This window comes from Lygodium microphyllum, chromosome 12, assembly GCF_053477565.2.
Source record: "Lygodium microphyllum isolate KBCC chromosome 12, Lygodium_microphyllum_v1.1.10, whole genome shotgun sequence".
NCBI classification, from domain to species: domain Eukaryota; kingdom Viridiplantae; phylum Streptophyta; class Polypodiopsida; order Schizaeales; family Lygodiaceae; genus Lygodium; species Lygodium microphyllum.
Window position 1 is genome coordinate 27,125,327 of NC_141146.1, and position 25,449 is coordinate 27,150,775.

At 42.1% G+C, this 25,449-nt stretch overlaps 1 protein-coding gene across 1 annotated transcript; it reads right to left on the reverse strand.

The window, feature by feature from the left end:
• Positions 1–22,649: 22,649 nt before the first annotated feature.
• Positions 22,650–23,940, reverse strand: LOC148027571 (endochitinase 4-like). Its single transcript, XM_087688915.1, has 3 exons — positions 23,541–23,940; positions 23,219–23,327; positions 22,650–23,061 (listed from the first exon to the last, which is right to left on the reverse strand). Exons 1-3 carry the CDS (start codon positions 23,923–23,925, stop codon positions 22,752–22,754), a joined length of 804 nt encoding a protein of 267 aa, XP_087545041.1. The 5' UTR covers positions 23,926–23,940; the 3' UTR covers positions 22,650–22,751.
• Positions 23,941–25,449: the final 1,509 nt, after the last annotated feature.

Genomic DNA, 25,449 nt, shown 5'->3' on the forward strand with positions numbered 1-25,449 from the left:
TTCTCCTCTTGTCTCCCTCTCCTCTCATCTCTCTCTCTCTTATATTTCAATATGGTGTCTAGTACATATATTCTCTCTTGTAAATTTGTGTCTTGGTTCTCTTGATTCTCTTTGAGAAAATGGATGTCCTAGCCCATCCTCCGTTTGGCTAGGTGGTGCCCCTCTTTAGTTCTCTTAGTGAGGATTGGAGGTTGGATGGGTAAGAGGCAACCCGTTCATCATTTTAGCCCTCAATGGTAGGCAAGCTCCTTATTGGAGCTTGCCTACCATACTATTCCCCTCTTCCTCCAGCTCGACAGTCGGTTGGAGGAGAGGGGAAATAATTAAAATTTTTTGCTTTTATCTAAAGAATTATCCAATTCCATTATCCTCTATTGAGGTAGTTTATGCGTGCCTTCGGGATATTACAATATTTGTGGTAAAGAGGGGTCCATTTTAGTAAGATATTCAGATATTTGTACAAGGAATGATTGCACTAACCAACCCTCAGCCATGCCTCCATCGGGCCGTGTGTTTTTCCCTACAAAATCTTTTAGGATTTTCATAAAGCACTCTAGAAAAAACATCCACCTTACATGAACTACCCCACAAATTGCGATCTCATCAATCAGATGTACGAGTAAGTTTACTTGAGTAGTCAAAATGGAGTGAGGAAAAGTTTCCTCCACCAAACAAACCACGTCAATGGACAATACTTGAGCCTCTTGCAATGTATTTGGATCAATTTCCTTCAAACTCACAAATCTACCAACATGCAATTGAGAACGATGATTAGTTTTGTCCATAAATTCAAGCGGGTTACTATGTGATGTACGTAATATATAAACTAAAAAATAAGTATAATGTATACATATCTCGCTGTCGTATTGCTGCGCATTCGAGGTGTGCAAACCACCCAAAAGTCATGTGTGTGATTTAATACTTTGTACATACTTAGTTGTTATGTTTGATCTTTCATTCTATGCCGAAGACGGAGAAGAATAAGTAATTTTGGTAGACTGGTAACCCGAGATGCAACTGCCCAAAAAGGAAGAAGAAACATGCAAATAAAGGTGTGGAAAGCTTACCTGCAGATCTTGGCCCAAAGGAAGGGGAAATTCAGATTTTTTCTGGTCAATCAGGAACCAAAGTAACTGATGCTGAACCTAGTGTTATTTGAGGTTTACCTCAGGAGAATTAGTGGCAAATACTGAAGGCAAGCAAGCTGATGCACGTGCGAGTTATCCTGCTTTAGGTAATGGTCTGGCTGAAAAGAAAGAAAAGAAGAATGCGTGTGGAAAGAATCAAAAGGTTGCAGAGGATGGTAAACATATACTTGGTAACACTGTCTCTACTAGTTGTAACGGAACTGCAAAAGAATTGCCAAGGATAGAGTCTTTAGAAAAAGGGGATAAAGAAGATGTGGATCAGGCTGGAAAGAAAAAGCTTTTGAGCTATTTTTAAAAGGAGGCATTTTGGGCGGGACGAACAGGCTGAAACAGGGGAGGAGAGTGCGGGACGAATTGGAGGGAGAGAGGAAAAATAGAGGAAGGAGGAAAGAAAATAGATGAGGGAGGAACGCCATGAACAGAGCTATCGGATGGTGAGCACTGTAGCAGAAGGAGATGCAGAGAACAAAGAGGCCATGGTGCAGCTAAAGACTAAGATGAAGAAGGAGGTCTCGACTGATCATCTCTTGTGGTGAGAGAGAAGCAGAAAACAGGGAGCTCGAAATAGCATCATCGACAGTCATCCAATCGAGGATTTGAAGACGAATAGCTCATTGGCACTGCAGTACTGCGAGGAGAGTGTGTAAAATGGGCAATTCCGATTGGACGACACGGCACCGGGAGACCGCATTAGCTGCCACACCCTGTCTGCGCTCGTTTCCATGACGATTGATCAGCGGTGTGTAGAGAAGATCCAGCAGAACAGTGCCAAGGGAAGAGAAGGAGGACTATTCTGGACTGGCGGGCAAGGAAGGATTCACTGGGAAGCGGCAGCAGCAGCAGAAAAACAGGTGTGAGTGAGTTTTGGAAGAACAAGAGGCGCTCACCCCTCTGTCTCTTCTCTTCTCCTTCTTCTACATCAGCTTTTTTTTCTTCTTCTTCTTCTTCTGCCGACGTTGGATGATCATCTAGCCTCTTGATCACCTGCTCCCTGCACGAAGAAGAAGCTCATTTGCGCGGCTTGTCTCCCTATCCGTCTATCGAGCTGTCGCCTTGCCTTGTGCTGTATCGCACCAGCTTCAAGTCTGCCAGCCGTTGGCTTCGCTTCCTGCAGAACATGGCAGGTTCAGGAGTTTTTGAAGAAATTGTTGACAAAGATATGTACAAATACTATGTCGAGTGAAGGGTCTCTTCTTCGGGCAAATCTGTGACCATCACAAATCCAGCAACGCGCCAGCCTCAGTACAAAGTTCAAGCTTGTAATCAGGAAGAGGTCAATAAAGCTCTTGAAAGTGCGAAGGCAGCGCAGAAGCTCTGGGCCAAAACACCACTACGGAAAAGAGCTGAGACCCTACACAAGGCTGCAGCTATCTTGAAACAGTACAAGGATGACGAAGAGGGTAGCATTAATGAGCCAGATGACTTCACTGTGAGTGACAGTACAAGGAGATGTTGAATCAGAGGAATTATAAAGTGCACACGCTGCTGCGACTGAGGAGAAACGGATCAAAAGTGAAAACAGGTGAACAGAGGAACTTTGGTGAGCTTAGAAAAGATGAAGTAGGAGTGTTATCTGGACGTCCTGAAACTGAATTGACGTTAGTCAAGTGACAAAGGATGAAGATATTGGATTGGTATGTCTCCTTGGGAATCAGATACCGATGAAGAATTTAGAAGAGTGTATGGTGATTCATTAACTGTTGTTGAAAACAGTCTGAGCCTCTCAGATGGCTCTCAAAGGAGGCCTTTGACTTGAAGGATCAAATTGCACAAGCTACATGGTCTCAAAGGCAATACAAAGTAATACGTGAGAGACGCAGAGATGAAGGACATGACTGACGAGGATATGAAAAATCTTGCTTTGAAAGCAGCAAGGACGATTGACTCTGCAAAAGCCTCACATTGATGATTACAACACCACTTGTTTAAATCATGGGCGTGTGATTGTGTGAAATTTCTGTTTGGAAATTCAAGATGGATCAGTGACTCATAAAAGCTGAACATATATAGATGGAGAGGGGAAAATGACTCATGAAGACATTTTGGAAGTTCTCCATGATTTATCAAGCTTTTTCCTTTCCGAAGAACTAGGCCAACAAGTCTGTTTGTCACATTCAAGAGACTAAAGGCTTGAACAAATTGATTATAGGGTCATTTTCTGACATTGCATTCACAAATTGAATCTTGATCTTGTTTGATTGATCTCCTATCTTGGACCAATAACCTCTGTGGTTGCGACATTGCTTTCACAAACCCTTCGACAACTTTGGTGAACCCGACGTGAAAGCGTCGCAGAAATTTCAGGATGGGAGATACTTCAGCCTCTATTTCAGCTTCCTCTACAACTCCTGCTGCCTCTACTTCAGCTCCATCAATGACTGCTGCGTCAAGTACTTCAACGGAGGATCTAAAACAGATTTTGCAGAATATGTCCATATATATGCAGCTCCAAAATCAGCAAACACAAATGTATATGCAGCAACAACAACAATTGCATCAACAACAGTTGTCTCAGCAAAGGCAACTCTATTCGGAGCAGGAGAATGCAAACAGCGCGACTAAGGCTATTGAAGCAGTTGAGAGTGAGAAGAAGCTATTTGACGGGCGTAATGTTTCAGCATATTTGAAGACATATGAGATCAAGATGGGGTTCTTTGGAGTTCCTGTTGGACTTATGAGTAAGTACTTCCTTCGTCTTGTCACACCTGCTTTGAGGACAAAGGTGACTGATTTATTTATTCAAAATACACATTGGCAAGATTTTAAGAAGGCTCTAAAAGAAGAATACTTCCTTGAGGACTTTGGTATGGCTACTCGGCGGTCATTCCAAGAGTGGGTCTACATGCCAAACAAGGGTCTTGCTGCTTCGGAGTTGATTCGAGAATTTGAAGAAAGGTATAGTCAGCTTGATGCCATTGAACAAAGAGCATTGGATGTTGAAAAAGTTGAGATTTTCTTGCAAGCTGCAGATCGTGCTCTTCAAGAAGAATTGGGTGAGCTTCTTGAAGATCGCACAAAGCCTATGGGTCTTAAAACTGATTGGCAGGATGCTCAGGATGCAGTCTCGACTTTGACCAAGAGGAGGATATGGAAGACTCGCCTACAGAATGGTTCCATGACACCTACACCATCATCTGCTCCTATGCCTACTTCTATCCCTGTTATTTCTTCTCCTCCTCAGCCAGTTTCTTGGCCTATGCCAGTGCCTACTGTTTCTACTCCACCTATTCCTCCTGTTCCACGACCGATGCCTACACCTTCTGCTCCAAAACCATCCGCTCCATCGGTGCCTACCTCTATTGATGATATAATCAAAGGAATCACAGATTTGACACTTGAGTCAGTCAAAGCGGAGTTGGTGGGTAAGTTGAAGGAGCAGTTTACTTCGACTATGCCTACTACTTCTTCCAGTGCTCCTACTGCACCTAGGAGTGCTCCTAGTGCTCCTAGGAGAGATCAGAGATGTATTTGGTGTGATAGTATGGAGCATCAGCATTGCAGGGATTGTGACTCTTTCCAGGATGCAAGGAGGCAGAATTTGGTATATTGGGGGCAAGATGGTAAGATTTGGTTGACTGAGACAGGAGCTCCACTTGCTACCAACTTTGGTAAAGGTGGAATGAAGAAGTTAGTGGAGGACATGGCTGCGCGTACTTCTTATGTGATGGCTAGAGGTGATGCTTCTGCATATGGAGTACAGATTGAGAAGGGATTAGAGACTCAGTCCGCACTATGGACTTATGCTATGGAGACTGCAAACAAGGGGAAAATTCAGCAAACTGTTTTGACTAGCGCAGGCTCTAGCATCAGATCAGAGACAGGATGGGACTCGCTTGTTGACAGGTATTCTATTTATGCTTATTTGGCTAAATCTCATGGTGCAGATGTATTTGTTGAGGAGAAGCGTAAGAGGGATGAAGAAAATCCAATTGCAGCTAAGAAGACTAGAGGGGGTGAGTTTGTTACTCCACCTACTGCAGGACCGTCTTCACGACCAGGGCCAGATCGACAGATGGAGGATGCTCAAAAGAGGGAAAAGAGGCAAGAGCCTAGAGAGAGAAAGCAGCCAGGATTCAGATTGATGTCCGATATTGAGACATCTACAGACATGAAGAAAATCTTTAATGATAAGATACTTGGCAGTGAGGTGACTTTCACTATTTCCGAGATTTTGGGCATCTCAAAAAGAGAGTTTCAGGATCAGTTTCAGGAGGTCCTGAAGAGGAAAAGACATGCATTGTCTACCACTGATACACAGGGAATTTTGATTGGAGAGTTGGATGAGGATGATGATGAGGTTATGGTTGATAATGCTTCTGTTTTGCCGTAGGTAGAGAAGAGGGTTCAACCTATGCATTATGCTGAAATTGATGAACCTGTTTTGATACCGCGTAGTCACTTTTCGCGGAGCCATTGGGCTAGGGCAACTACAGAGACGATGGTAAAGGTTGGAGAAAAACAGGTGCCTTATGTTGCATTGGTTGATCATGGTTCAGAGATTAATCTCATTGTTCGTGGAGTTTATGAGAGTAACAGATGGCCTATGGATGTAGAGCATGGGTGGCGTATGAGAGCTGCCAATAACACTGCAGGTGATTTATATGCTGCTTGCCCTAGTGTCAGGGTTTCGATTGGTGATGTAGAGGAGGATTTTCATTTCTTTGTGCAGGATTCATGCTCTTATCCTATAATTCTTGGACAACCATTCATTACAGAGATGCGCATGGAGACAAAGGTCATGGATGATGGATCTGCTTATGCACGGATTCGCAGTAAAGATGGTATGAGAGCAGTTCAGTTTATGACTGTATGTGTGAACCATGTTAGAAACAGGGATACTCTCAGAGATGCACCCTTACCCACTGTGAGGGATTCGGGTTTTCATTAGGTACCGCCGTTTCGCGAGACGACGGTGGTACAGAGGAGAGGAGATTGGAGTTCTCACCTCCTAGCAGCGGTGTTTTCTCCTCCGGTTATGTTGGGATTTCAGCAAACAGTTCAATGAGTTATCAGAAGACTTCTAGGTTGCCTAGAGCCGCCAGGCAGTATATATGCAGGAAGGAGAAAAATTTGAAAAATGCAGGAATTTTGGAGGATGATGAGCACATAGATGGTATGTATGACAGTGTGATTTGTGCAGATACGATGGCAGAGATGGGAGATATGCTGAAAACTGATATGCTGAATTGTCATGGTAATGTATTAGTGCAATCCCTGGACATGTTTCATGAAATTGCAGATTTTATGTCACAGATTGAGTCAGAGGCTGAGGTAACTCAGCAAAGAGTGTTGAGTGCTGAAGAAATTTAGCAAACAGAGTTTCCAGCTAGTTATGATCAGCTTTCAGAGAGACAGAGGGCTGAAAAATTTCAGCCAACAGAGTTTACTGCTGAAATATTTCAGCATTCAGAGTTTGGGGCTGTTCCTATGCAGTCCATAGAGCAGAGGGCTGAGAATATTCAGCCATTGGAGTGCAGAATTGCTGATTTACAGCAAGGTTTATGTAATGCAGAAGAGCATAATGAAGCCAGGGTTGACACGAAATACAAAACTGTGGATAAGAAGGTGAAGCCGGTTGCTGTACCGCTTCCACTTGACAGTGATCAGCAAATAGAGAGGGCTGCTAAACAGCAAATTTTGAGGAATCCGGAGCATATTGGTCATAAATTTTCAGCAGAGACACTTGCTGAATTGAAAATTGGAAATGGTGATTTCTTGTTACCCATGGAGAAGCAATGCTTTCAGGAGATGCTTGAGCGTCATGGAAGGGGATTTGCTTTTGTCCCACATGAGATTGGATGTGTGAATCCTGATATTGTTGCTCCTATGGTTATTTTTACTATTCCTCATATTCCATGGAATCTCCGACCTATTCCAGTGCCTAAAGCACACTTGCCAAAGCTGATTGATTTATTGAATGAGAAGATCAGGATGGGAATCCTTGAGCCTTCATCTGCACCATACTCAAACAGGTGGTTTACAGTTCCAAAGAAGAATGGTACTCTTCGATTTATTCAGGACATGCAGCCAGTGAACAGGGTTACTATCAGGAATGTTGGTATTGGTCCAGTTGTGGATGAGTTTGCAGAGGCATTTACTGGACGTGCCATCTATTCTTTGGGTGATTTGTATTCAGGTTATGATCAGTTTCAGCTGGCTTTGGAAAGCAGGGATATAACCACCATGAGAACTCCTATTGGGCTTGTCAGGATGTGTACCTTGCCTCAAGGTGCCACTAATTCTGTTGCGCATATGATGAATGCCATGCATAAGGTCCTTCGTGATTACATACCTCAGCTTACTATGCCTTTCTTGGATGATGTGCCCATTAAGGGGTGTGCAGAAGAAGAGAAGAATGAGAGCCTAAATGAGCAGGGATGCAGATACTTTGTGGCTGATCATATTTCAACATGTGAGAAGATTTTGGCCAGGTTAGAAGAAGTGAACTTGACACTTTCAGGGCAAAAATCTGTTTTTGGAGTGAATGAGGTTGTCATTGTTGGGCATATGTGTGGATATTATGGCAGGAAACCCTCACCTGATAAGGTGAATGCTATAGGCAAGATTGCAGAGTATTGTTCTACCACTTCAGAGGTACGGAGATTCATTGGTGCTTGTGTGTTTTATATGATTTGGATGCCTCATTTTGCACACATTGCAGATTGTTTGTATCAGCTGCTTCGAAAGGGGCAGAAATTCTATTGGGATGAGAGCCACACTAAAGCCATGCGGAAATTGAAGAAGTTATTGCAGAATGCTCCTACTCTCAGGAAAGCGGATTATAATTGTGATAGGCCTATTGTATTGACAGTTGACACTAGTCCAATTGGCATAGGTTGGGCTGTGGGTCAAGATGATGTAGATGGAAATAGGTATGCTATTCGGTTTGGGGCGAAAGTCCTAAACGAGAGACAGAGGAGATATCCGCAAATCAAGAGGGAGTTATTGGGGATTGCCACGGCTCTCAAATGTGACAAGGAGTACTTTATTGGAGCTTCAGTTGTGGTAGAGACAGATTGCTTGCCATTGATTGGTATGATTACGAGTTGCTCTACTCCGGATATAGCTATGTTGAGATGGATTGCATACATCAAGTCATTAAATCCGGAATTTAAACACATAGCAGGGAAGGATAATCCAGTGGCAGATATGTTGTCTAGAGCCAGGTATGATGATGAGGAGACTCTACTTGCAGAAGAGGATGATGCAGAAATTTCAGCCACTATGGTTGATCATGTTTGTCATGTTTATGATATTGTGGCTTTCACAGAAGAGCTCTATGTTGGGGATTGGTTGCAGATTGGCAGGTACCTTAGTACACTAAGCAAAAGAGATGAATGGACAGATGAAGAGTTCAAGAAGATCAGAAGGAAAGCCTATGATTATTTTCTCAAGGATGGATTTCTTTGGAAGCATCCGAAGAAAAGAGGCGGATTACCTTTGCGGGTTGTCTGCGATAGAGAGTCACAATTACAGGTGATGAGGGAGTTTCATGAGAGTCCTTGGGCTGGTCATAGAGGAGTATGGGCTACTTATGAGAAGATCAGGGAGAAATATTGGTGGAAAGGCATGTACAGAGATGTTTCTCACTTTGTTGAGACTTGCAGAGACTGCCAGATGTATTCAGTAGTGCGTCATAGAGATGAGCTTCATCCGACCTATCCGCTATGCATTCATTATAAGTGGGTAGTTGATTTGGTTACCATGCCTATGGGTCTATGGCAGATGAGGTACATTGTTTTGGCTAGAGAGGATCTTACTAATCATGTTGAGGGCAGATCTTTGAGAACGAAGACCACTAGTGCAGTGTGTAAGTTCTTATTGGAGGAAATTTTCTGCAGGTATGGATGTGTGGGTAAGATCACTGCGGATCGTGGTGAATTGGATGCAGATGAAGCTAGGGAGTTTTTCTCTCAGCTAGGAATCAAATTGGCTCTAACCACAGCATACAATCCAGAGGGAAATGGGAAGAGTGAAAGAGGGCATCCGTCGATAGTGAAAGCATTAGCCAAAGCATGCAGAGGACGGATTGGAGAATGGCCGAGACTTCTACCATTTGCTTTATGGGCTGATCGTACGACTCATAGTGTTACTACAGGATATATGCCTGCAGAGTTGATGTATGGTCAGAAACCTGTTATGCCGATTGAGACTTGTGCTTTGACTTGGTCAGTTTTACCATGGCAGGAGGATTTGACGAGAGAGGAGCTCTTAGCTCTTCGGATTCGACAGTTGGAGAGGAGACCTGAGGATATTCAGCTAGCTATTGACAGGTTGAAAGTTGCTAGACTAAGGAACAAGGACAGGTTTGATAGCAGGCATCGCTTGCGGCCTAGAGCAATAGAAGATGGAGATTGGGTATTGGTCTTTGATAGCAGCCTTGAAAATCAGCATACTGCACTTCGGAAGATGGTGAAAAGATGGTTTGGGCCATACATAGTCAGACATGTCTTTGATAATGCAACATATGAGTTGACAGAATTGGATGGAACAGTGCTTAGAGTGCCTATTGCTGGAAAAAGAATCAAGATTTTCAAGAAAAGAGATGATGAGGATTACGCATTGGAAGAATTTTCGAGAGAAGAGCAACGACAAGAAACTCCAATGGAAGAGACAGATGATATGGCTAGATATCTTGTTGATCTACCGGAAATGCATAACGAAGAGATTGATTTGTTTGTGGATCTTGATGATAATGATCATGGGTAGTTGGCCCATCCGGAGGATGCGCAGGATTAGAGGGGGTGGATGTCGTATTGCTGCGCATTCGAGGTGTGCAAACCACCCAAAAGTCATGTGTATGATTTAATACTTTGTACATACTTAGTTGTTATGTTTGATCTTTCATTCTATGCCGAAGACGGAGAAGAATAAGTAATTTTGGTAGACTGGTAACCCGAGATGCAACTGCCCAAAAAGGAAGAAGAAACATGCAAATAAAGGTGTGGAAAGCTTACCTGCAGATCTTGGCCCAAAGGAAGGGGAAATTCAGATTTTTTCTGGTCAATCAGGAACCAAAGTAACTGATGCTGAACCTAGTGTTATTTGAGGTTTACCTCAGGAGAATTAGTGGCAAATACTGAAGGCAAGCAAGCTGATGCACGTGCGAGTTATCCTGCTTTAGGTAATGGTCTGGCTGAAAAGAAAGAAAAGAAGAATGCGTTTGGAAAGAATCAAAAGGTTGCAGAGGATGGTAAACATATACTTGGTAGCACTGTCTCTACTAGTTGTAACGGAACTGCAAAAGAATTGCCAAGGATAGAGTCTTTAGAAAAAGGGGATAAAGAAGATGTGGATCAGGCTGGAAAGAAAAAGCTTTTGAGCTATTTTTAAAAGGAGGCATTTTGGGCGGGACGAACAGGCTGAAACAGGGGAGGAGAGTGCGGGACGAATTGGGGGGAGAGAGGAAAAATAGAGGAAGGAGGAAAGAAAATAGATGAGGGAGGAACGCCATGAACGGAGCTATCGGATGGTGAGCACTGTAGCAGAAGGAGATGCAGAGAACAAAGAGGCCATGGTGCAGCTAAAGACTAAGATGAAGAAGGAGGTCTCGACTGATCATCTCTTGTGGTGAGAGAGAAGCAGAAAACAGGGAGCTCGAAATAGTATCATCGACAGTCATCCAATCGAGGATTTGAAGACGAATAGCTCATTGGCACTGCAGTACTGCGAGGAGAGTGTGTAAAATGGGCAATTCCGATTGGACGACACGGCACCAGGAGACCGCATTAGCTGCCACACCCTGTCTGCGCTCGTTTCCATGACGATTGATCAGCGGTGTGTAGAGAAGATCCAGCAGAACAGTGCCAAGGGAAGAGAAGGAGGACTATTCTGGACTGGCGGGCAAGGAAGGATTCACTGGGAAGCGGCAGCAGCAGCAGAAAAACAGGTGTGAGTGAGTTTTGGAAGAACAAGAGGCGCTCACCCCTCTGTCTCTTCTCTTCTCCTTCTTCTACATCAGCTTTTTTTTCTTCTTCTTCTTCTTCTGCCAACGTTGGATGATCATCTAGCCTCTTGATCACCTGCTCCGTGCACGAAGAAGAAGCTCATTTGCGCGGCTTGTCTCCCTATCCGTCTATCGAGCTGTCGCCTTGCCTTGTGCTGTATCACACTAGCTTCAAGTCCGCCAACCGTTGGCTTCGCTTCCTGCAGAACATGGCAGGTTCAGGAGTTTTTGAAGAAATTGTTGACAAAGATATGTACAAATACTATGCCGATGGTGAGTGAAGGGTCTCTTCTTCGGGAAAATCTGTGACCATCACAAATCCAGCAACGCGCCAGCCTCAGTACAAAGTTCAAGCTTGTAATCAGGAAGAGGTCAATAAAGCTCTTGAAAGTGCGAAGGCAGCGCAGAAGCTCTGGGCCAAAACACCACTGTGGAAAAGAGCTGAGACCCTACACAAGGCTGCAGCTATCTTGAAACAGTACAAGGATGACGAAGAGGGTAGCATTAATGAGCCAGATGACTTCACTGTGAGCGACAGTACAAGGAGATGTTGAATCAGAGGAATTATAAAGTGCACACGTTGCTGCGACTGAGGAGAAACGGATCAAAAGTGAAAACAGGTGAACAGAGGAACTTTGGTGAGCTTAGAAAAGATGAAGTAGGAGTGTTATCTGGACGTCCTGAAACTGAATTGACGTTAGTCAAGTGACAAAGGATGAAGATATTGGATTGGTATGTCTCCTTGGGAATCAGATACCGATGAAGAATTTAGAAGAGTGTATGGTGATTCATTAACTGTTGTTGAAAACAGTCTGAGCCTCTCAGATGGCTCTCAAAGGAGGCCTTTGACTTGAAGGATCAAATTGCACAAGCTACATGGTCTCAAAGGCAATACAAAGTAATACGTGAGAGACGCAGAGATGAAGGACATGACTAACGAGGATATGAAAAATCTTGCTTTGAAAGCAGCAAGGACGATTGACTCTGCAAAAGCCTCACATTGATGATTACAACACCACTTGTTTAAATCATGGGCGTGTGATTGTGTGAAATTTCTGTTTGGAAATTCAAGATGGATCAGTGACTCATAAAAGCTGAACATATATAGATGGAGAGGGGAAAATGACTCATGAAGACATTTTGGAAGTTCTCCATGATTTATCAAGCTTTTTCCTTTCCGAAGAACTAGCCCAACAAGTCTGTTTGCCACATTCAAGAGACTAAAGGCTTGAACAAATTGATTATAGGGTCATTTTCTGACATTGCATTCACAAATTGAATCTTGATCTTGTTTGATTGATCTTCTATCTTGGACCAATAACCTCTGTGGTTGCGACATTGCTTTCACAAACCCTTCGACATCGCGAGCTCACCCATCTTGTAAATGATATCATGCACATCTTTCGAAACACAATGGGATATGCTAGTAGGAAGGATGAATTATATGTAAATATTCATACATTGTTAATTATTCTACATAGTTACTTCACTAATTAATATATTTATGGCTATGAATATTCTTACTTGAATCATTTTGTGCCAATCATGAGACTTCAAACCGGATAGTTGCTCCACACCTCTTTTCTTTTTCTTTATGAAGGCTCCCTTGAGGCATCTCATATATCCTATGGGAGTTCGAAAGCTACATATCTGCTGCTTCACCATCTTTTCTTCGTTCTTCGACAACATCCAAGGTGCACGCGGTGACTCGATATTTCCTCTAGGTCCGATGCGTGGCCAAGCTCATCTCATACGTCCAATGCTACGTAAATCCTCCCTTACATTGACAGAATCACGAGCCCCGATTAAGTGATCCCATAATGTAGAGGCAACATTCTTGAATATATGCATGGGGTCCAACACGTGATTGATCTTGAGTTCAGTCCAATGTGGGAGACGAAAAAATATAGAGAATCTAAGGCACAAACAATATATTATTTCTCATTCTCATAATGCTTTAAAAATAAACAAAAGAAGTAAACTAGTTACTGACTCATGCTAAGTGGAGGATGATAATTGGCGTGTGTCCAAGTGTCCTTTCAATCTTGAATGGTCAAAGATTGTGGAGTTCTTCCATTAGTGGGGGGTGCATATTTGGGGTGGTAAATAGGAAGAAAACGATGATGATTGTCATAGATAACCTTCTTCAAGCGTGTCGGTCTAGAAGAAACCAGAGAGGGACCGCAAATTAGATATGCATGATATCCTGATGTAGTTAAATATGTAGAAATAAGTGGGTTAATGATGACATATATTTGATTATGGGTAATAATGAATAAAATAGATTACGCAACTACCTAAACACTCTCCATAGCCTAGAAAGTCACGCATGGTCCACAACAACATGCCCTTTAAAGTGAAATCTCTAGAGGACAATGATGCACTCACATCTTGCACCTCAATACCTCTCCATAGCATTTCTAGCTCCTCGATCAAAGGCTCTAAGTAAATGTTCATGTTTTTTACTTTGTGTTTTCCAGGAATCAAAAGGGACAACATTACATGTCCTTTTTTTATTGCCATGGACAGAGGGATATTATAGTTCACCAATACCACTAGCCATACACTATATGAGGTGCTTTTGATGCCAAATGGATTTATTATATCTAATCCTAGACCAAATCTCACATTTCTGGGCTCTTCTTTGAAAGTAGGCCACAAATTGTCTACGTGTTGCCAAGCTGGTGTGTCTGAAGGAAACCTCCACTTTCCATCACTTGAATGGTGACTAGCATACCATCACATGAGTCTCACGATAGATTCACACTTAAACATAAGTTGAATATGTGGAATAGTAGGAAAATGTCGCAAAACCTTACGAGGCACATCCATTGATTTCATCTCCTGGTTGTATCTTGGTTCATTAGAAATAGGACACTGTCATGCATATGCATGATCCCCACGAAACAAGATGCAATCATTGATACATGCATGGATTTTAACGTAATTGATACCTCCAAGAGATGTCAAGAAATGCCTTGCTTGCTCCCTTCTATTTTGTAATTTATTTCCATTTGGAAGCATTTGTGACAATAACCTGCATATATTGTGCAAACAGAGTTAACAAACCGCGAATATTGTCTAGAAGTATTTATGAATTAATATCAAATGATACATACTTCAATAATGCATTCAAGCTAGCATTACTCCATCCATAAATGGTTTGTAGGTTCAGTATCTCGAGAGATACACGTAGAACGGAGTATGTGCAACCTTCGTACAATGGAGTTTTTGACGCTATATGTGTAGCGAGTCATCTGTCTCTCTAGTGGCGCCCTCTCCCCGAACCTCATGGAAAAATAAATCCTGCACCATGTTGTCCAAAATCTCTTCCTCCAAAACTTGATGGGGCATTTGAAGAGGGCCGTTATCGTCGTCATGAGTCTCTACTCTTCTTGAGGACTCTGCATCCTTGCATCGACGCTTCGCAGTCTCTCGACGCCCTGGAGGGACCATTTGAGGATGTGGTACCGCATACTTCTCAATAACAAAAAGAAGGTTTTGTTTAATGGTGAAGCCACAACATAGACCAATAATATTTGTGCAAATAAAGTAGTAAAAATTACTGGGTCTTTTTCTTGGTCCCACTCTCCGTACATGCTGAGGTGTGACATTGTGATTCGACGTGCTCGGAAAAAAACATCCTCGACAACGATCACACATACATTTTATTTTCCGTCATATCCAAGCGTCTTGATTGTGAAGACGCAATGTCTCATCCTCACTGGAGGATGTACTGTTTGTTGACTCAGCATGTCCCATACTAGTAGAAGATGGCGACATAATTACACTTGAATCATAAGGACATAAATGATTTCATTTGGCATATATGTCATATTCCCTAAATATTTTGATACTTACAACATGGAGACAAACATTTTGATATTGAAAGACTAGGAAAGTTCTATTGATCCAAAAACAACCATAAGCTAGCATTTTAATAAGTTTAATTGTAATCACGTCTTTCAGTGCATGTAATATCTTTTATCTGCGTATATAGACGTGCAATTACACACACTTACAGACACACCATGCGAATATATATATATATATAAAAAAGTTATGGCTTTCTTTTCAAACCAGTGCTTTCCTGCGTTTTTTGCGCGTTTTTTGCAGTGCAAGCTCGACATCACTAATCGTGTTTGTTTTTCCGTCTATGTGTGCGTGTAGTTTTCACTATAAGTGCACTTGTAGACGTGAAATTTTAAACGTGCTAGTAGACATGGTAATAAACACGCCCGACATTTTTAAACACAATTTAAATATTGCATCTACAAGCGCGTCTATGGAGCCTTTTTGTTGTAGTGGTAATTACAGAAGCTTCCTAAAACCCTACTACAAGTACATCAAGAGGTGAAAATCTGAAGGACTACCTATCCAACTCAGTTGCAAGTATTAAGAAAGAGCTTATGGATGTGATTATAGAACAGCTACAGATGCTGAAGGTGAATACTACCAATATATCCATTCCTATGGGAGGTAGGAGAGATATGATAGGTTCTAATACATGGTGCGGAAAGTTCCATCAAGCGGGATATTTAGCCACGAAATGTACCCAAAGACCAACTATTCCTGGAGCCTTCTGTTCATATTGTTTGAGGAAGAATCATACAGAGGATATTTGCTCCTTGAAAGAGATCCACGAACAAAGACAGAAATATGAAAACGCAAGATTCAACTTACAAGAATCTAAAATGACAATGCAGGACATTGGACCAAAGGCTAGGGATTTTGGTCCCAATTTCGATCCAAGGAGGTTTCCCTCTCAAAGTTATAGAGAACACGAGTCTGGCGATGGCCAAAGATCCGAGATGGAATGTTATAGATGTGGAGAAAAGGGTCATATCTCACCAAATTGTCCAAACCCTAGAAGATTTGTGGATTACAAGCCCTTATGCAGTCGATGCAAAGAAGAAGGCCATACTGCAAAAGATTGTCTAAGCCTAGCCCCTATCAAATCTACTTCTGATACCCAACAAAAGATCCAAGAACATGCTTCCAATTTGGTCGAATTTGAAGTGGCCACAATAACATGAGCAAAGAAAGAAGAATCCGTAGTTCCAAAAGAGAACGTTCCTTTTGCCAAGACTGTGAAGTTCAACTATCCTCGAGAAAAACATAACAATGCAGTCCAAAATAAGGAAGTACAGAGCACCATAGAGCCACAGAGAGCTACAGAGACAGTTGCAGAGGTAGGACTAGAGGTCCAGGAAATAGATGCGGAAGTCCCTTCTCATGAAGATGAAGCACATATGTTGATGCTCTTAGAAGAAAAAGGGAAGATAAAAGTGGGCGTGGCCCCATTTTCCAGTCGATTGAAAAAGCTTGTGGATTCTATCAAAGAGTATGATTTGGTCAAAGACCTAGACACCTTTAAACCAAACCTAACATTCTGAAAATCATTGATATTGTCTCCCAATTGTCAAAAGAGATTTAAAAGCATCTTGACAAGAAGACGTAGCCTAAGGATTGTTCCCCCAATAACAACAAAGTCCAATAGATCCTCAGAACCTGTGAAGGAAGTAGATGTGACTAACGCCTTCCTAGATCCTGGAACTCCAGAGATTAGTGTATGGATAGAAAGATTCTTTATTTCAAATGCATTGATTGATGGAGGCTCATTAGTAAACATAATGATGGATGTGACAATAAAGAATCTAGGTTTGCAAGGAATTCAATCTACACAGTGGCTTATCAGATTGGTAGACCAAAGCAAAATTGAACTCTTGGGCATCCTCCCATACGTAAAAATAACCCTGGTAGAAAGAGACTATTGGCTGATATATTTGGTGGTCAAACCAAATTCTTATGGGACCTCATATCCTCTACTCCTGGGAAGACCTTAGCTTTTTGAAGCAAGAGCTAGGACAAACTGGTTCAAAGGAACCCTAACCCTAGGCAGATGACCCAATAAAGTGGTGTTGAAATTGTATGGATCGCAAAAAGGTAATGGATCCACATCTATATCCAAGTTATAACAGACTCCTCTAATGAAGTAACAGATGGTACATCAGGAGACGAAGAGGCTGTTAAATAGATCTTTCCCAAGAAAACAGAGCCACAGTCCCTAACAGTGGGCACTGTAAGACAACTACCGAGAGAAGCAAAGTTTTTGTCCGTGGGAGAATACCTCCTGCCTCAACTTGAATTGACTTTTCAAATCACCTCTAACAGCGAAATAGAAGCATGGATGTACTGTTCTCCCTGTTACATGGCAGTTGCAAAGACAAAAGAAGAGTCAAAGACATGGATAGAGCCAGAGACAAAGGTAGAAGCAGAAGAAGACACAGAGACGGAGGACCTATTGTTCTCCTATAAAGCCTCTACAGAAGCAGAGACAGAGCCTCCAGAGAAAAAGGATGAAAATGATGAGGAAGAAAAAGAAGCAAGTTATGGAAGTGCATATGAAGAAGTTCCTTTGGTAGCAGATGATCTTGTTAATGTCCCTACAAAGACCTCAGAGGCTAAAGATCTTGGGGTGTTAGATGGAATGACTATGGTTCCATTTGGGTTGACCAATGGACCACAAAGTATGTAGAATGTGCATAAGCAATGGATCAAAGGTATAAAAATTAATTTCACTAGTGGCTCATATCGCCCTGACCATTTATTTTGGAGAAAAGATGATGATGATGCCCCTTGACAACAGAATCTAGAGCCATCAAAGCCATGGCTTATAGAAGGTCCGTGCAATGTGACATTCCTAGATGCATCCTCTAAAGATGAATCCCTAAGTCCAAAAGAAATTGCCACTCACACAGAAAGAAAGAAAGCTCTGATATCCTTCCAGAAATCTTACTGGACAAATGAGTCAATTGTTCAAAAGGAGGACACTAGTTCTAGTGGAACATCAGACGATGACACTACTTCCTTGAAGGAGTCAGACCTCTATCTAGAAGCAATCCGTGGGACATTTATCCGTGAAGTGAAAGGTGAAAGGCAAGTGACATTCCTGGATACTGACAGTACACGCACTTAGAGATGTGCCACGTGAATGTAAATTTTTTTAAAAAAAAGTTATGGCTTTCTTTTCAAACCATTTCTTTCCTGTGTTTTTTGCGTGTTTTCTGCAGTTTGAGCTCGACATCACTAATCATGTCTATCTATCACTTCATGAAGACGAGGGAAGGAAATAAGAGTAAAATGAGGAGGAAAGAAGAGCCAGAGAGTAAAGAATAAGAGCCAAACAGCAAGGAAGAGAAGAATAATCAAGCAACCTACCAAGCGAAGGGAGGAGGAGGATAAGGAGCTTGCTACCTAGCCGCCACCCATCAGAACAAGCAAAGAAGGTGAGTTCTTCTTCTCTCTCTCAATCTTCTTTGCTTTCTCTTTGTCTGTTTGTCTCTCTCTCTCTCTCTCTCTCTCTCTCTCTCCCTCTCTCTACATACTTTAGACAATCTATGGAGGCTTCATGCCATTTTTTATAATAGTTTTTAAAAATATAGTCCGACTTTGCACGTCTGTAGGTGCGTCTAGCTGACAATTTGGACACGTTTTTAAACACGTATATAGACGCGCTATCGGCATAACTAATTAGAGTTAAGGTCTGAGTTTTTTTGTTTATCTTTTGCATCTGTTGGCGCGTCCAGAATGCAAAGTAAACGTGGGTATAGATGCACTAATAGACGCGGGTATAGACACGAGTAGTAATGGATTTTTGCTTGTGTAGATGTGGAATCCTGCATCTTCCAGCACTGATCTTGATTTGGGATGCATGAACAACACGTTAGCGGAGTTTTCTAGAGGTGTTAGTAGTTTTTTTGGAGGTTTTTCGAACAAGGAGCAATTCATGGGGGAGATGACCAGTTATGTTGGTCGCTCTCCCACTGCAGAGGAGGTTTTTAGTGTCATTTTTGGGACACCTATCACATATTTGCCTAGCATTGCCGCACAAACACCAAACCTTGGCACGCCAAACTTTGGTACACCAAACCTTTGTACACCTCTAACAGGTACTCCATGCACTATGCATACACATAGATTAGTTGATGCATAGGGATCACATGAAGTACATGGATCAGCCAAAGCACATGCATCTGCAAAAGCACGTGCATCGAGTGAGGTAGAGGGTAGTTCCCGTCGAGGGAGGAGGGAGAGTCGTGCGGAAGGACGAGGAGGTTGAGGGCTTTGTGGGGGTTGCCTAGATAGAAGCTTATGTCTCACGAATGGAATCTATCTTGAAGAGATGGACTAACCATCATTTGGACGAAGGTATTCAGAAAGGAGTTTTTCTCAGAGGCCTACAACTAGAAGTTTGCAAGTTCGTGTAATTGAGAAGACTAGTCAATCTGCAAGCTACAGTGGAAGGTGCAAGATTGTATGATGAAGTTGAAGCAAGGTTGTCAATGACTCTAGGAAGAGAAGTCTTATCTCCTCCCATGCCACGAATGGTATACCCACCAAATGCAATCCCAGGGACAGTTCCCTACCCCTATCCCGAGATGCAAACAGTGCCGTAGTATAGTGCACCTAATCCACTGTGGTCATCACAGATGACAGTACCTCAAATGATGGTTCAATCGAGGTGGCTCTCGATCACCCTCATCGGGAAATGAGAGAGGTGAGCCTCCACAAATGTACTACTCTATTACAAATGTTGGTGGTATCTTGCATAACCCTTAGGGGAGGGAAGTGATAGCCTACTTGAGGAGTGTTGTGCATGCCACACACAAAGATTATGATTCCCTTTAAGCACAAAAAAAGTGGTTTATGGCAAGAGGTGCTAAGGACAGTATATAGAAGGTACCCTAATCCCGAGAATTCACAATTCTCAAATGATTGGGGATGGTCAAAGGTGAGAGACGTGCTTCATAACAAGAGATCTCACCTTATGATGCACGCCAAAAGGAGTCACCTGCGGACACAAGAGCACCGGCGCCCTGGATATGGCCAACCACCAAATTGCCACTGCAAGGAGTGGAAAGAGGGGAAAAAAAAAGGAGCAGAGAGAAGGACAAGTCACCAGTATGCAGAGGTGCGACGTATCCAGATGTGGCAACCATGGGATCGTCACATTATGGATCGGGTGGCAGGGAGTCATGGGAGGCTAAGTTTGTAAGTATTATTTGATTTTTTTTAAATTATATTTTTTTATTTTTTTCAATTCATTATGTAGTGTATTTTAATACGTTGTTATGTTAAAATTGTTTTGTATTATCATATCGTTGGTAGGATGCCTACTCCTAGAGAGGTAGACTACCATCGAGGTCATAACCGGGTGTCCACTTGGCAGCATTTCTACGAGGAGGGACTGATCACGGAGGAGCAATACAATCGTGCCATGAGGATTCCACAGCTAGAAGAGGTATGTTTTATTTTTTACATGAAAAGTATAGGTAACTCTAATTTATTGTTTGTAATGGTATTTATATACCTTAATTCTTTGTGTAGGCGAACTCTGATGCAGTCGAGGATAGTGAAGGAGAGACTAGTAATAGCGGTGGCGGCAATGGCAGAGCGGCAGCGGTGGTGGCAGTGACGATGATGCCTCTTCTGAGGAGATGTAGAGGAGCCCCGTGCATACATGCCTCCCCTTGGCCTTGTAGTTTTCATTTTTGATATGTATTACTTTCAGCTAGTGCTTGCGACCATGATCACGCTTGAGGTCACAAGCACTAGAACTCGCCATGTAAAAACGTTTCATCTTTATATATGATATTTCGTGTTCTATATTGTTTTGTTTTCAGTACAAAAATCTTCGAAATATGTACAAATGTTTCAGCACAGTACGCTCATCATGTGTTATTATCAATATATGGACTTTGGCTCTCCACATGCTTTTGCTTTTAGTATAATAATCTTTCTCTGTTTTCCCTAAGCATACAATTTGATAGGGGGACTGGTTTTTTTTTGCATACTCTATTTTGTGCGTCTATCCGCGCATGTAAATTGTAGGAAAAATGCGCGTCTATAATCATAAAAAAATTACAGATTACACGTCTTTTTAGACACGTAGTTACATGCCTCTATAGACGTAGGATTTGAATATATCTACTTTTTTATAAATATGATTATATATTTACGGAGCACGTCAATAGGCACGTCTATATTTGTGTTTGTTTCCACGTCTATATGCGTGTGTAGTTTTCACTATAAGCACGGTTGCAGATGCGAAATTTTAGACGTGCTAGTAGACGCATTAATAAACGCGCCCGACATTTTTAAACACAATTTAAATATTACGTCTACAAGCGCATCTATGGAGCCTTTTTGTTGTAGTGATTACAATCCTTAGTATTTCTAACCTCAATTTGGCTTGATTATAGGTGACATGGGCAGTGTGTCCTTTAACTCAACCTCAAGTAGGCTTGATTACAAGTGACATGTGTAATATGTTTTTAAACTCAAACCTAATTTGGGATAATCATAGTAAGTGCAATAAACTTACATATGTGAGCAAAATGCAAAAAATTAACCAAGTTATCAATATAGAATGTCACATCTTTCTATAAGTTTTAATATGCTTCTTTGGAATCTAGTTTTTTTTAAGTTTTTCAGAGGTGGACTTAGCATGTTAATGCTTATTTTAGGAAGTTTACCTTATGAGAAAGAGGATCATTTTCATCTCCTTTTATAATGCACATGTATTAGAAATGTGTTAAAGAATATGCACAAATGACACGCTACAATTGGTTCCTAATTTCCATAATTGTTGAGCTAGGTCACATGGTTCTCAACATTAAATTATTGATCAACATAGTTACCTTTATAGTACTAGTGCATTACCAATTAATCTATAGAGAAATAAATAGAAGAATTTTGCAAAATCTTTTAGAAAAGGATGAGAAGCAATGTTGTGTTATTGAGTGACTACTTAATTTAGGCCTAATTTTCTTGGCAACTATTTTCCATAAACTATTTGTAATTTTGCATGAAGTATATATATATTCTTGATATGGCTATTTGTAATTGCCCAGTATGAAATGTGAGGAATCGAGTTCCCTAGTTGTGTGGCCTAGAATTCCCTACTATGTTGTATGGGAAACATGATTCTCTAGCTATATGACCTACAAATCCCTAGTTTAAGATGTGCCAAATAAAATTCCTAGTTATATATAAGGAGTTCATACATGCATGCGTAGGATTCTCTAGCATGGGATGTGGGGAAAGTAATTTCCTAGTTATACATAGGGATTCTATATACACATACCTAGGAAAAGTTAGAGAATTTCTCACATTCTAAGGGTTTCTATCTACTTCCATTAGTCTTTTATGTTTTAGAAAGGAGAAAAAGAAAGTTCGAAAAAGAAAGAACATAGAAGGGCAAATTACAATGCTCTTGCAGATGATGCAACTCGGGATTTCATTCGTATTACCAATGGAGATTACGCTCTTCTGATCCCTAGGAGTACGCTCTCATAATTGGAGGATCCCATTTGTTTCACAAAATTCCATGACCAGATGTTTCAACGCGCCTCAAGTCTCACATTTTGTTGTTTCATAGGGCAAAATCTAAGAATAAGTTAGAGCCAACTTTGGCACTTGTACTGGATCGTGTTTTATTTCCTTTGATTTCGATTACATGAACGGCTACAACGAACTGCGGCAGAAAGAAATGCTGGCTAGCTATGTCCATCGGTGGGTTTGCCATATTATTTAATACAAGTCACACACAAATATTTAATTGCAGGTTGAGCTGATTGCTGAACTGTTGTTAATTAGCAGGTAAGATTGCTGCCTGGGTCAACCCCTAGGATGGAGCAGAAGGACTGGTAGCGGGAGATACGATCCTGCTGCTGGTCAACATTGGCCGAGCTGCCGCACTCCAACCCACCGTTGATAGCCTTTATTGTGGCGCCGAAGCCACCTTGGTTGTTGGCCATGGCATCGTGGCACGTGGGCGATTGCTGGGTCATCCAGAACCACAGTGCTGTCTTGAAGGAGATAGTGGGGTCTTGGGCAACGATGCCTGGGTTGTTGATGCCATCGAAGCCCACAGCCTGGCCTGCTGCCTGGTAGTTGTAGTTCCTGCATATAATTGTGCGAGAGATCATCAGGTTCAAAATGTCGAATAATATAAAAACCACGATTAAGCACGTTTGCCCAGTGGCTTACTTGCTAGCTACTTGAACATATAATATAACACTGGCTCCACATATACATACATGGAATTAAGTTAATTTACCATGTGAGCTGCAGAGGACCCCGCCCGTAGTACTGCTGGCCTGATGCACAAGGTACTGTGGACGGGTCACAGTAAGTGTCCTTGTTAATCTCCTCTACATAGCAGCCGCCTGTTGACCATGACAGCGCAGAGTGATGCTCATGTAATCAGTCGTAATGATGCTAACGATTGTTGTTCATGCTAGCTATTGTCGCGACAGATGATCAAAATTTGACAGTATAATAATGGCGCTAATTATAGGGTAAAGGGAAGCTTTTAATTAATTATAACCAATAATCCGTTTCTAGAAAAGAAAAACAACTCATAAGCCGCAGCTGCTTACTGCCAGTCTCGTGGGCGACGTTTGCAAAGAAGGCTGCCAGCTCCTGCTTTTGCACGTCCGAGCTGCCTGTGGTGCCGAAGCCGCTGAACGAGGCTGCAGCTGCGATGAAGGCATCGTAAGTGTAGAAGCCATTAGAGGGACAGCCGGAGGCGCTGTTCTGTGACAAGAACTGCGAGAACACGTCGCTGGTCACGATCGACGACACGCTGCCGCTGCCGCCGCCAGAACTAGGTGAGCCCCCGGTGGTGCAAGGGCCGCTCTGGCAGCCATCGCCGCAGTAATCGCTCGTGCTGCCACAGAAGCCGAACTGGCTGCAGCACAGGTTGTTGGCGCACGTGGCGCCTCCAGCCTGGCTCCCACACTGCTCCTGCGCCCGCACAGCCATCCAGCTGAAGCCGCTGTGTAAGCACACGATGAGTACTAAGAGAGCTGCAGCCGATCCTAGCTGGCGCACCGGGTAGTTATTGATCCTGTACGTCCTCATGGTTAAAGCTGCTGCGCGCACGGAACTGCCTGGCCGAATACTACGCTATGCTAGATCAGATGGAGATTGAATTGAGATTATAAGTGGAAAACCGGATCGAAGCAAGCCCTGTACGAATTAGCTAACAGGTGATAACGCCGAACCTGTTGTCCGAGGAGCCGTTCTTTAGAAGTATATATAGAGAGAGGGATGGAATCGTGGATGGAAGCGGAGATCCGGGTCAGATTGGTGAACTTTAACTTCGTTGCACATGTTATTGAAGGTATTGCGTGTTGAACTTGTCTCGCATGTTGGAGAAGGTAAGAAATTCCACGTCTTGGGCAAAGTCTAAGTCTCTCTTCCCCGCCGTGGGCGTCTCTTGTCTCCCACCAAGCCTCAAAATTGAAGGGCTGTCAGCTTTTCATTTGGAAGGTCTTAAAGCTCCGAGGTTCGAACTGCATATAACTATTTTTTCAAATTTATTACCTTTCATTGGAAGGATAATATTATTTTTGCCCTTCCCTAAAACCCCTACTATTGCAACCTTTAAATTTTATGCATGATGCTCAAAGTTTTTGGATTCCAAGTAATTTTAATCTACTTGTTGACACGTTAACCTAGCCATATGAGAATCTAATATCTCACTTCTATGTGCTTCATTTTCGCATGAAACACGATGTCAGAGGGGTTTTCGTCGAAAGGTCGTATTCACCAAGGATTTGAGGTAGAAGGAAGTGGAGAATAGGAGATGGAAGAGAAGAAAAGAATAGACAAGAGATACACAAGATAAAGACAAAGCTTAATGAATCAAAGCATTATGTATTGATAGAACCTGAAATTCCTTATTTAGCACTACTCAGAAGAAATCTCCAAGCAATAGATCTCATGGAGCTCCCTTGTAGACAAAAAAAGTCCATCAAACAACAACTTCTTCTCTGTTGCTCAAACTGCAAATTGATGGTTCTGTTGGCTTTGAAAGGGGGGTAAAACCCTGGGACACCTTCTCAAAATTCTTCCAGATTAATCCTTCTCCTGGTTTGAAGTGTTGTTTGTTGCCTGTAAACTGGGATTGGGAAGCACCGATTTCTCCAATTCTTCAATTTCTTGAACTCTCCAAAACTGACTAAAAAAGCAACTTGCTTTTTGCATGTCACCCTATTCTAGAAGTTTCCATAGTTTTTTGGGATATTTACAAGAAATAATATTAAAAATATACTGGTTTTCTCCAAAAATCTAGTATTTTTTGAACCATCCATACTATGGACATTGACATTAATAACTAATATGGCATTGACTCTCTAGATCAATAAGAAAGCTGGATGACGATGCACTCTAGAGTTTTTCACACTATGTCCGTGTAGCGTCATGATATCCACCCCCTCTAAATGTGCACATCCTCCAGTATGTGCCAAAATCCTAGTTGTCACCAAATTTTGAGTTCTCATC